Source organism: Engystomops pustulosus, chromosome 5, assembly GCF_040894005.1.
Source record: "Engystomops pustulosus chromosome 5, aEngPut4.maternal, whole genome shotgun sequence".
NCBI lineage: Eukaryota > Metazoa > Chordata > Amphibia > Anura > Leptodactylidae > Engystomops > Engystomops pustulosus.
In genome coordinates, this window is record NC_092415.1 from 108816214 (window position 1) to 108829267 (window position 13054).

Consider the following 13054-nt stretch of genomic DNA (forward strand, 5'->3'; position numbering starts at 1 on the left):
TTTGATTGCCAAATACTGGCCAATAACATAATAAAGAGTACTCATCTTTTCCCCAGTTGTTTTTTATTACACACATTTTCCCACATAGCTTAACTCTAAAAGGTGAGTGCTTCACATAAAACTACTACCACTTGCTGTGTTTACCAGTTTCATCTGAGGGCCTAAAGTAGATTTAGTTTCTTTACACTTACCCTGAAGAGCAGGATAAAAGGGGGAAAGGGTCCGAAGTATATTTGTTACAGTATGTGCATCTTTTCCTTTGAGAAGCTGCAGTATATCAGGACTCAGAGTTTTGGATGTCCTTCCTTGTGGATAGTTTGTTGAAGGCTTCTCAGAAGCCGGTTCATATGAATAGTTGGTATTAGAAGATGATGGTCCAGGAACAGCACCATTTCTCTCATCACCTTTATTAGTCTCTGCTGTGTCAGAGTCATTTATTGATTTGCTTTCTTGAAAGTCCTCTATTTTTGAAATGTTTTGTGTGATAGCTTGTGGTACATCTTTTCTCATCATTTGCTTTTCTCTACCAGAAGTCTCAGGAACACACAGAATTTCTTTAGGAATATTAATGTGTGTGTTAGTGTCTGGAATGGAAGGAGAGTATGAAGACGACACTTCAGCTAAGCTATGCAGGTGGAATCCCACGTCATTAGTGTGCGGAAAAGATGACTGCACGCTAGAGGATTGATCCATCTCCTTGTTCAGAGTCCTTTTTCTCTTGTGAAAGCCTAAAACAAATGTCATGTACAGTAAATTGTGCAAGCAATTTGTGTTTATAAACATGTCATGCTCCTACAACAATACCAACAAAAACATTTCCTTTTTATTTGTTCAAACCTCCTTCATCTTATAATGTGATTTCACTACTTACAGAAAGTTCAGAATCCTGTGAATGGTTTGCAATTTTATACTGGATGCCCATGAGGTTACAATAATTGGCCATTTAGTACCTTCCTAACATGGCCCTTTTTTCATTTTTGACACATCACTTTATGTGGTTATCACTTTGGAACGTTTTAACATATCCAGTGATTTTGAGAATGTTTTCTCATGATACTTCATATTATTCTTCATGCTGTCTGAGACAGACTGTAATATAGAAGCAGTAAATCTACAATATGCTGCAGTTGTATTGAACTATATTGTAAAAGTGATCAGCTACCCCAGGGTTCAAGTACCCTGGGGGCTGAAAAAAAAATAGTAAAAACACATTAAAAAAAAATTCCCCCCTTTCCCTAGAACACGTATAAAAATAAACAAGTAAAATCATAAACATATTAGGTATTGCCATGTACCAAAATGTCCTATCTATTAAAATACAAAACAATTATTCCCAGCAATGAAACCCATAACAAAAAATAGCACCTAAATGTCCAAATTGCCACTTTTTTATTCATTTAAATAATAATAATAAAAAAAAAAATAACGATTGAAAGGTCTTACAGTTTTCAATTAAAACAGGTATCAATTAAAACATTATCCCATCCTGCAAACAATGACACCTTACATAGCTCTGTACACTGAAGTCTGAAAAAGATACTGGTGTCAGAAAATGGGAATTATTCTCACCGTTGATTCGGTTTCCATTAGTCCACCATGACGGCCCCACTTGGAGGATGACCCCTTGACCTCTGTTGGGACAGGAAGCAGAGAAGTTAAATACCCCACCCCCTGCATCCATACTCCAGTGACTACCAAATAACTACACCGGCAGCGGATGCAACTCATTTATTGTATGTTAAATCACACACAATTTTCCAGTAAAGTACCGTATAATATACATGGGTGGAAATATATATGGGCTGTCATGGTGGACTAATGGAAACCGAATTAACGGTGAGAATAATTCCCATTTTCCATTGCGTCCCCCATGACGGCCCCACTTGGAGACATAACAAATTAATTTTTTTCAGGGAGGGACAACAGCTTGAAGTACTTTTCTGCCAAACGCTAGTTCTTTTGTACTCTGTAGTACAAAACCTATATAACCTATAGTGTTTTACAAACGTCATTTGACTAGACCATGTTGCTGCCCTACAAATTTCATTAATGGAAGCTTCCCTTTTTTCGGCCCATGAGGTTGCCATGGCCCGTGTGGAATGAGCTCTAATTGTTTCAGGTATAGACATATTTTGAGCTACATAGGCATTTTTAATGACAGTCTTGATCCATCTTGCTATAGTAGATTTTGAAGCTCTCGTGCCTTTGTTTTTCCCTCTAAACTGTAGAAGGATATTTGAGTCCTTCCGCCATTGCCTGGTTGTTTCCAGGTAGAAGAGAAGAATCCTTCTGACATCAAGAGAGTGCCATTCTTCTTCCTTCGAGGTTTTCGGATTTTGACAGAATGTAGGTAAAATAATCTCCTGGCTTAGATGGAAGCTTGAGGACACCTTGGGAATAAAATTTTTATCAAGCATTAATGTTATTCTATCTTCAGATACTTTCAGGTATGGTTCTTTGATAGATAATGCCTGGATTTCTCCTAAGCGCCTGGCTGATGTTATGGCAATGAGAAAGGTTAATTTGAGCGTCAATTCTTTAATATTTTTTGAGTCGAATGGCTCAAATGGAGGACCGGTAAGATAATTTAAAGGGCACCTACCACCACGAATCTACCTATAAAGGTAGATCGGGTGGTAGGTGGATGTACGGGACGTGAGGATAGCCCTTTTTAGAGCTAATCCTCACGTCCCCGCTAGCGTAGCATAAACTTTATTGCCCTAATATGTAAATTTTATTAAGCGGCTACTGGGGCGTGGAGTAGCCGGACACGAGGCTACACGGCGCGGCTACTCCACGCCCCAGTAGCCGCTTTCCCCCGCCTACCCTGTGATCTTCGGCGCGCAGCTCCTGGCAGATGCGCGCCCTCGTCCGAGAAGCCGGAGTTCTGCGCATGCGCAGTAACTCCGGCCTCGTTCCCGAGATCGCGCATCCTCGGGCCCCGCCTACCCTGTGAAGATCGCAGGGTAGGCGGGGGAAAGCGGCTACTGGGGCGTGGAGTAGCCGCGCCGTGTAGCCTCGTGTCCGGCTACTCCACGCCCCAGTAGCCGCTTAATAAAATTTACATATTAGGGCAATAAAGTTTATGCTACGCAAGCGGGGACGTGAGGATTAGCTCTAAAAAGGGCTATCCTCACGTCCCGTACATCCACCTACCACCCGATCTACCTTTATAGGTAGATTCGTGGTGGTAGGTTCCCTTTAAGACAACAGATAAGTCCCAACTTGGGACAGCTATTCTTATGGTAGGTTTTAGTCTGGAAGTAGCTCTTATAAATCTTCTTACCCATTGGTGATCTGCTAGAGGACTATTGAAGAAGGCACTCAACGCAGATATCTGGACCTTCAAAGAGCTGGTCTTCAGGCCCTTGTCAAACCCTGCTTGGAGGAAATCCAATACCTGGGAAATATTAGGAGAGTTCTGGTTAGGAATCTCAGATCCACAGAATGATACAAACTTATTCCATATTCGGGAGTAAATAGCCTGAGTGACAGGTTTCCGACTCGCCTTTAAGGTAGAGATAACCTTGTGGGACAAGCCCTTGGTTTTTAGCAATTCCCTTTCAGGATCCATGCTGATAATTGGAGAGCTTGGGGATTCGGATGTAGAAGTGGTCCCTGAAATAGTAGGTCCGCACAAGGAGGGAGGTGAATAGGTTCTTCCAGAGATAGCCTCCTGAGTGATGGAAACCATACCTTCTTTGGACAGCAGGGCACCACGAGGATTACTTTTGCCTTCTCTCTTTGGATCTTCTGAATCACTCTGGAGATTACTGGTATTGGTGGAAAGGCATACATCAGTGCCGCATTCCAGGGATGTCTGAACGCATCTAGTTGGCTCAAAGGTGTTGAACTGTCTAGCGAGAAGAAAAGTTTTGTCTTTGCATTTGTGCGAGTTGCAAATAGGTCTATTTCTGGAACACCGCATTTTTCGGTTAGATGTTTGAAGACCTCGTTGTTCAGACATCATTCGTTCTGGTTGATGGTTTTCCTGCTTAGATAGTCTGCTACCGTATTTTCTTCTCCTTTCAGATGAACTGCAGATAGGGATAATACGTTCTGTTCTGCCCAACTGAAGATTTTTCCTGATAAAAATTCTTTGTGCCCCCTTGGTGGCGTAGATATGCCACTGTGGTAACATTGTCTGAGTATATTCTTATATGGTGGGATTTCATTAAATCTCCGCTGACTTTCATGGCTTCCCACACTGCTCTCAACTCCCGGTAATTGGAAGAACGGTTTTGTATGGATAGAGGCCATTTCCCTTGAGCAAGGGATCCTTCGAAATTTGCCCCCCATCCAGACCGGCTTGCATCCGTCTGGAGTGACCACAGGGGCCATGGGTGCCAAGCTATCCCTTTTTGTAGGTTCTCTTGAGGTGTCCACCAGGCTAAGGCTTCTTTGACCTTTGCAGGGATCTCTATCTTCCAATCTAGATGAGTAGGATCTTTGTCCCACACTGATAGGAGCCAATTTTGTAATCTGCGGGTATGAAACTGACTCCACTGTACTGCTTGGATACATGCCGTCAGCTGGCCTAATAACTTCATCACATCTCTTATGGAACAATTGACCCTCTTCTGAAATGATTCTACTTCTTGACAAACTTTTGATACTTTTCCCTGAGGAAGGAAGGACATCTGGAGTGATGAATTCAGAGAAATCCCCAGGAACGTAATAACCCTGCTGGGATTCAGATTTGATTTTCCCCAATTTATGATCCAACCCAACTGTTTGAGGGTGGCAATTGTGAAATCTCTGTGATGTGTTAGCTCTTGTTCTGATCTTGCCACAATTAGTAGATCGTCCAGATACGGGATTATGATTATCCTTTTTGTTCTTAGGAAGGCAACTATTTCGATGATAATCTTCGAGAATGTCCTGGGAGCTGAGGATATTCCGAAGGGAAGTGCCTTGTACTGGAAATGACTTATGATGCCTTCTGGGTTGAGGACCGCAACCCTGAGAAATTTCTGGGATGCTAGATGTATTGGCACGTGATAATAGGCATCCTGCAAGTCGATTGTGCACATGAAGGCCTCTGGGGGAATCTGGGTGATCACTGAGTTTACAGTCTCCATTTTGAATTTTCTGTATAGGATGTATTGATTCAGATCTTTCAGGTTGCATATCATCCTGAATGTCCCGTTGTTTTTTTTTATTAGGCATAATGGGGAATAGTGACCTTCCCATATTTCTGATTCAGGAACCGGAATGATGACATCCAGATTCAATAACTTCTGAATTTCCAACCACAACTGAAGAGCAAGCTCTGGAGATGGTTGCCTGGTGAGAAAGAATCTTTGGGGAGGAAGAGATGTAATTTCCAGCCTGTATCAGTCTTCCAACATCGTTAAAATCCATGGATTCTGCGTAATTTTCATCCAATGTTGGTGAAATTTCAGGAGTCTTCCCCCACTCTGGCGTCATTTCCTAAATGATGGGGTGGTGTTGCTGGAGCTAAGGAGGAACCCCCTTCCTCTACCCCCTTTTGGGTAGCTCCATTTCCCCTGCGTTCCTTTCCCTCTATAGGGAAATCTCTTTTCTTTCTGGTCCCGAAAGGGCTGAGTCGTTTTTGCCTCCGGAAAGCCCTTCTTCCTATCGGCTGCCTTTTCAAGAATGGTATCCAACTCCTGTCCAAATAGGTATTCCCCTTGGAATGGAAGGCCACACAGTTTCGATTTTGACCTGAAGTCTCCTGTCCACTGTCTTAGCCACAGTGTTCTCCTTGCCGAATTGGAAAGTGCTGCCTCTTTGGCGCTAAACCTTACACCCTCTGCTGAGGCGTCCGCAACAAGGCTGCTGCTGATTTAAGTACAGGAATTGTTTCTAAGAGAATCTCTCTTGGTGTTCCATCCTTGATGTGATTTTCTAGCTCAGATAGCCAGAAAAAAAGGGTACGAGAGACTGATGTAGTGGCGATCTTCGATTTAAGATTCCACATAGACGATTCCCATGTCTTTTTCAGCAGGCTGTCTGCTTTGCGGTCCATGGGATCTTTGAGCTGAATAGAATCTTTAAAGGGAAGATCGGTCTTTTTCACAATTTTTGTGACCTGGACATCTACCTTAGGAAAGGAATTCCAGATCTTTGATTCTTCTTCCCCAAAGGATAGACGACTTAAACTCTCTTGATATAGAAATTCTATTTTCTGGTTCTCTCCATTCCTCAAGGATTAGATCCTTCAGGGTCTTATTGATCGGAAAGACGCGTATCTTTTTAGCCTTAAGGATCCCAAAAAGCTCATCCTGAATAGATGTTGGTTCTTCAACCTCTTCAATCTTTAGGGTGTCTCTCATGGCTTTCAATAGAGGATCTAAATCCTCGGACATAAACAGGTATTTAGATTCCATTTTTACTGCTGATGTAGATGGAATTGAATCTAAATCTAAAGAGTCCTTGACCGAACCCTCTAGTGATTCTATATCGGACTCTGATTGATATTCAACTCTGTCTTTTTTGTACAGGTTCCTGAGGTAATAGGTTAGCTAGAGATGAAGCTAACGAACACTGAACCTCCCCTTTTATAAAAGTCCTCATTTCGTCCATAAAGGATGACTTTTCCTCCTTCAAGAGGCTATCAATACAGTCCTTGCAAACTGCTTTTTTATAATCGTTAGACAATTTGTAAAAGCACATGTTGCATCGACGGGAGGTAATTTTTCTTTTCCCCGCATCTTTGGGAGGTGGATCCTTAGATTCTCTATGCTTTTCCTTCTCTTTCGGTTCCTACCAACAGAGAAGGAGAACAGTGTTACTATCCAAGAATAGTAATACTAAATCTTTAGGCATAAATTAATTTGTGTATGTTAGGATATGACCCACAGTAACACTTAGATACCCCGAAACCACTCACAGGAGCTATAGGCGGGGGATCTATAGACACAGCATCCATAGTACAAGATTCCACGTTGCCAATGGTTATATACGGCACCTATGTATACACATATATATATATTAGCATATTCCAAATAAACGTCATATATAATATATATATATATATAATGGACTGCTGCTCATACTTGCCTTGGACACACAAGACCGTGAGGTAAGGCAAAATTTTGGCCCAATATGGTAATGCCTGAAAAATATACAGCCCATATATAATACTGAGTCATTGTATATTAAATGTTTCAGGCCGAGTTTACAATGAAAAGATACCTTAATAGGCCGCAGTGGAGGATATGGTGCGCCGGAACACAGGAGCATTAGACCTCAGATCATTGTGCGCCCCCACCAGCTTTAAATCTTACCGCTCCACGCGCCTGTTTCCGGACTCTGCGACAGATTACCTCACTTCCGGTGCGCCACCGGAAGTTGTCACTGGCGGCCGCGTCAGGCATGCCGCCGCCATTTTGTTGAAGTCCGGGTGTCGTTAACCTCACGGGGTCGCGGACAGAGCCGGAACTACCGGCCCCAAATGCCGACAAGGGAAGGGTCGTATGCACCGATCGCTGTCCTGGACCGGAAGGGTAAGAGGAGGATCCCCGCGCCACACATGCTCCCCTCTCACTGTCCCTCTTGGATGGAAGGATCAGAGGAGAGATTTTCTCTACAACCTGCCCTGTGTAGGGACAGGAAGACACTGGAGTATGGATGCAGGGGGTGGGGTATTTAACTTCTCTGCTTCCTGTCCCTACAGAGGTCAAAGGGTCATCCTCCAAGTGGGGCCGTCATGGGGGACGCAATGGAAAATGGCTATGCAAGGCATTTTTATATTATTGAAAAGTTTTTAATTTTTTTTAAAGGTATTGAGACATAACTAAACTAACATATTTTTCAGACTATAAGACACTCCTTGCTATAAGACACCAGATTTAGTCTTCCAAAAAAGGAAAAATATATTTTATACCAACTAAAATATCCCTGTTGGTGGGGAGTGGGGTGGCCTTGATGTTTACTGAGACGTCTCTAGACCTGTCAGCGACTCCATCTAAGCAACGGTGAGACACCCAAGAACCCACACAATTCCCTAGGAAGCCCTTACCACCATAATGACCGCAAAAGACCCGGGAGTGGGCCAAAAAGACTCATGGACTTCTTTGCTACGAGACCGCATGGTCCGAGCGGTTCCCAAGATGACGTCGAGTCGTCTGCGCCACTTCCTCCTCGGGCAGCAGCACCCATTTCCCCCACAGCCTCTGACTCCAGCCGAGATACAGAGGAGACGGGGAGCAGAAAGGAGGACTCCCCAAGATGCTTTACAAAAAATAAGAAGCAAGGTAGAGACAAAGAGGAGATAAGAGAAAACAACATGGCGGGTGAGAGTGATAGCAGCCCCTCAACTCCGAGCAAAAGCCCTAAAAAGCAAAGACCCAGATTGTCTAAACACTGCTCAAGTAGTGACAGGAATTACATTCAGAGGAAGATGAAAGAGACCCCATATCTGATGTTCCATTGACTGATCGGGTAGCCTCTGAAGTATTTATTAAAAAAAACCCATGATGCTGGCACTGAAAGGGTCGCTAAGGAAGGATTTTAAACCTCCTTTCCTCCAGCCTGCATTCTTTTATAGAGGAGCTAGGAGGCCAGGTCGATCATATGGAAAATAGAATGGCAGAGCTCAATAAATCCTATAACTACCTAATCGATGCACACTATGGGTTAGAAGAAGAGATGGATAAAATGAAAATGGCAGACATGGAAGATAGAGGAAGGAGGAATAATGTAAAATTCTGATGGATCCCTGAATCTGTCATGGCTGGGGATCTTCTTAACGCCGCAGCCCTTTTTCGTTTTTGTGTTTTCATTTTTCACTCCCCACCTTCAAAAATCTATAACTTTTTTATTTTTCCATGTACAGAGCTGTATGATGGCTTATTTTCTGCGTAACGAATTACACTTCAAAATGGTGGTATTTAATATTCCATGCCGTGTACTGGGAAGCAGGAAAAAAAATTCCAAATGCAGTGAAATTGGTAAAAAAAATTTGTGTCGTATTCTTGTGGGCTTGGATTTTACGGATTTCACTGTTCACCCCAAATGCCATGTTATTACGGAGATACCAAATTTGTATAGGTTTTAAAATGTTTTCATACATTTAAAAAACTTAAAACCTCCTGTACAAAAAATTTTTTTGGGGCTAATAACTCTTTTATACTTTGGTGTACGGAGCTTTGAGAGGTGTCTTTTTTTGCGGATTTTGATGAGGTTTACAATGTTATCATTTTTAGGACTGTACAAACTTTTGATCAATTTTTATAGATTTGGTTTTTTTTTTAAATGGCAAAAAAGTGTCATTTTCGATTTTGGGCGTGATTTTGCGTTACGGGGTTAAAAGCAGTGAAAAACCCTTATTATATTTTTATAGATCGGCGATTTTCGGACGCGTCGATACCTAATGTGTTTATGATTTTTACTGTTTATTTATATTTATATCAGTTCTAGGGAAAGGGGGGTGATTTGAATTTTTTTTTTAAACTTTTTTTCATTTTTCAGACTCCCTAGGCTAATTTAACCCTAGGTTGTCTGTTCTATCCTATCATAAACTGCTACACTACAGTATGGCAGAATATATGGAGATTTTACTCCTCATTAATTTCAATGTGCTGATAGCACATTGAAATGAATAGGTTAACCCGAAGTAGCCTCGGGTCTCCGGGAGACCCGAGGCTACATGGCCACAGATCGGCACTTCCCGATGACGTCACGGGGAGCGACGATCTTCAAAAAGATGGCGACGCCCATGCTTCGCTGTCGGCGACCAGCGGGAAAAGACCTGCGAGCCCTCTCCATGCACCCGCACCTGGCATGTGATGTAGTATTACGTCACATGTCGGTAAGGGGTTAAGAAACATTTGACGCAACTGATGGCGGCCATTTACCCTAGATTCCAACTCCGGAGTGCCTGATTGACGTGGCTCACAGATTGTCAAAGCTGAAAGTGGTGCCAGAAAATTTACCTAGAGACGTCATTACAAGGTTACAATACTTCCATGTGAAAGAAATGCTTATGTTTGCTTCAAGGAAAATCTCTGCCTCCCCTGCCCCATACAATGAAATTAAAATTTATGCTGACTTATCACATGCCACATTGCAGGCTAGGAAGAAGTTTGCACAAACAACAGCGTCTTTACGATCTCATAATGTTCCATATAAATGGGTGTTCCCTCTAAAACTTCTGATCAGTTGTCTCCACACATGTCTTGGTGAACCCAGAAGAAGGCCCACTCCTGCTGGCGGCTTGGGGCATTGCACTAGCGGGAATATCACAAGAAGGATCTTCCACTCAAGTGCCAAGTGGACGACACCTCACAGTCTACTCGATCTGCGCCCAAAGGTCAGGTCGAAAGGCCTCCAGGTGAACTGTATTACCCCCACTAAATCATGCGCGCTAGTGAGAAGCCTGCTAGAAATGTTTATGTCTGGATATATAGTTGGGCTGTAACAACAGCTGTGTTTGGGCGATGGCACCAGGATCAATGTGTCCCCTCTATCGCCAAGTTACTTAAAGTTGGTATTGGTTATTATGTTTGTTGGCACAGGCATTATGTTACATACTTCAATTTACAGAACAAGGAGAGGTATATACTACTATTTAGATCAAAGTCCAAAAGAGAGCTTAAAAACATAGCTTATATGATTCAGCCACATGTCAGTTAAAATAGTAAGCGTCAATGCCAATGGGTTGAATTCTCCATTCAAGAGATCAGTGGTGTGGAGGGAAGCGGTAGCTTCTAGAGTGGATGTTTTGTGCATTCAAGAGACGCACTTCGGCAGGGATAAATGTCCACAATTTACACATAGAAAGTTTCCTACAGTGATCCAGGCCAATGCTGATTATATATTAGCAGGAATGTGTATTACCATAAAGGACACATTGGACTTTAGGTCCTTGGAGAGTATGGTAGACAGAGGGGGCAGATACATTGTTCTGCTTTGCTCCATAAATTCAATAATATTCACGATTTTAAATACAGACAGTCCCCAGGTTACATACAAGATAGGTTCCGGAGGTTTGTTCTTAAGTTGAATTTGTATTGTATATTTTATAATTGTAACCCCAAACTATTTTTTTTTGGTCTCTGTAATATTGGATTTTAAAAATGTTGGATTGTCATAACAACCAGGATCAACAACAAAGCTTCATTACAGACACCTTTGATAACTATTATAGCTGTTTTTTTTGTAGCCTAGGGCTAAAGTACAGTAAATTACCAACATTCAGAGGTCCGTTTGTAACTAGGGGTCATCTGCAAGTTGAGTGTTCTTAAGTAAGGGACTGCCTGTATATATTCTCCAAACTCATCACAGGTTCACTTCCTAAACAAAGTAATGAAAAAAGTCCCGAAAATTCAGAAAGGTAACAAAATGTACTTCGCGAACCAGAGCAGGGTGTCTCCCCCAATGTTGGGCCAATGGTAACAGGGAGAGGGGTTATTTGATTATTATAGATGCTTAAATTCGAACCCATTCTTTTCTAACAGACCTAAATCTTTTTCCAGGCTTGACCTATTTCTGGTAGATAGGGATACATTGTTATGAGTGACGAAATCAGACATAAGGGTGGCCACCTGGTCAGATTACGCGCCAATATCTCTAGAGATCACACTTTCTCCCAAAATACTTCCAAAAAGAATATGGAGAAACCCATCCTACATCTTTGCAATCAATTCATACAGAAATAGAATACAAAATATGAGAGGAATATTTTTCCTCTAATAATAGGGATCAAATCACTGCAATGGACCTATGGGTGGCACATAAAACTGCAGTTAGAGGTACGTTGAGTAAAAACCAATATCCCCTTCCTGTTCAAGACTAGTGACCCTCTAACTAAGGAATCTGACCCAAGTAAGGCTACATTCACACTACAGTATGGAGGACGATTATACGGCCGACGTATATGCGGCTGATATACGTCCCACATACACTTCTATGGGCTTGCGGCGTCCACAGGTGCGGCACCATACCGCTCCGTAGCCCGGGAAAAGATAGGACATGTCCTCCTCCTCCTCCTTTCCCCGCGCTGCCGTGTGCCCACCATGCTACGGAGCGGCGGGCTCACGGCAGTGTGAATTTAGCCTAAGATTGGTAATATGTTTAAAGACTTTTATGGGGAATTATATAATTTTAGAGAGAATATCTCCCAACCAACAGGCAATAGAAAAGTTTTTTGGCAAATTAAAACTACCTTCCCTCAACTGAACAATTAGAGGAATCTAACCTCCCGTTTACCTTATCTGAATTGGAGGCTGCTATTAGGGAAGAAAAAAGGGGGAAAGCACCAGGGACAGATGGTTTTGGGAACAAGTATTACCAGCAGTTTCACAAAGACCTGGGTCTTTACATGCTGAAGGCCTTTAATCAGCCTATGCAAACAGGAAATTTCAACCCTGCTATGCTGGAGGCAACTGTAGTTTCCTTACCCAATTTCTGCCTGAATATAAAGAACGCTTAAGCGTTCTTTATATTCAGGTAGAAATACTTTATTTGGAGGATGTAAACCTTATACCAGTTAATTATATTCTACCTTACCCAAACCTGGAAAAGCACCCATGGTCCTGAAAAATTTTAGACCAATATCCCTACTTAATTGCGAAGATATATGCAAAAGCCCTAGCCAATCGATATTAAATGTTCTCCCAGGGATAATGCATAATGACCAGGTCGGCTTCACTAAAGGGGGACAGACATTGGATGGTACGAGAAGTATCATCAACCTAGTTGAATTGATGGGAGACTCTAGAATGCCTTCTCTGCTCCTCACTTTTGATGCAGAGAAGGCATTTATCAGGATTCATTTGGGATTCACGTTAGAGAAATTTGTATTTAGGGGGAATGTCCTTGAGGCAATAAAAGCACTATACTCAGCCCCGTACACATGGGTCCTAGCAACCGGTCACTTATCGGATCCACTGAAAATATCAAATGGTACTCAAAAGGGGTGTCCACTATCCCCATTGATTTTTGTGATGGTAATGGAGACCCTGGCTGAGTTAATAAGAAACAGTGATATAGTGGAAGGAATACAAGTCACAACCACCACAAATTGGGCTCTTCGTGGACAATGTGGCTCTCTCACTGTCAAATCCCATACAGTCTTTAAAAAACA

At 42.3% G+C, this 13054-nt stretch overlaps 1 protein-coding gene across 8 annotated transcripts in view; it reads right to left on the minus strand.

Moving 5' to 3' along the window:
* Window positions 1-13054, minus strand: part of LOC140133139 (uncharacterized) — a 74574-nt gene that overhangs the window by 871 nt on the left and 60649 nt on the right. For all 8 annotated transcript variants that reach the window (XM_072152887.1, XM_072152892.1, XM_072152890.1 and 5 more), the window contains one exon: window positions 192-728. In XM_072152887.1, the coding sequence (XP_072008988.1) occupies window positions 192-728 (537 nt within the window). The remainder of the gene's footprint in view (window positions 1-191; window positions 729-13054) is intronic.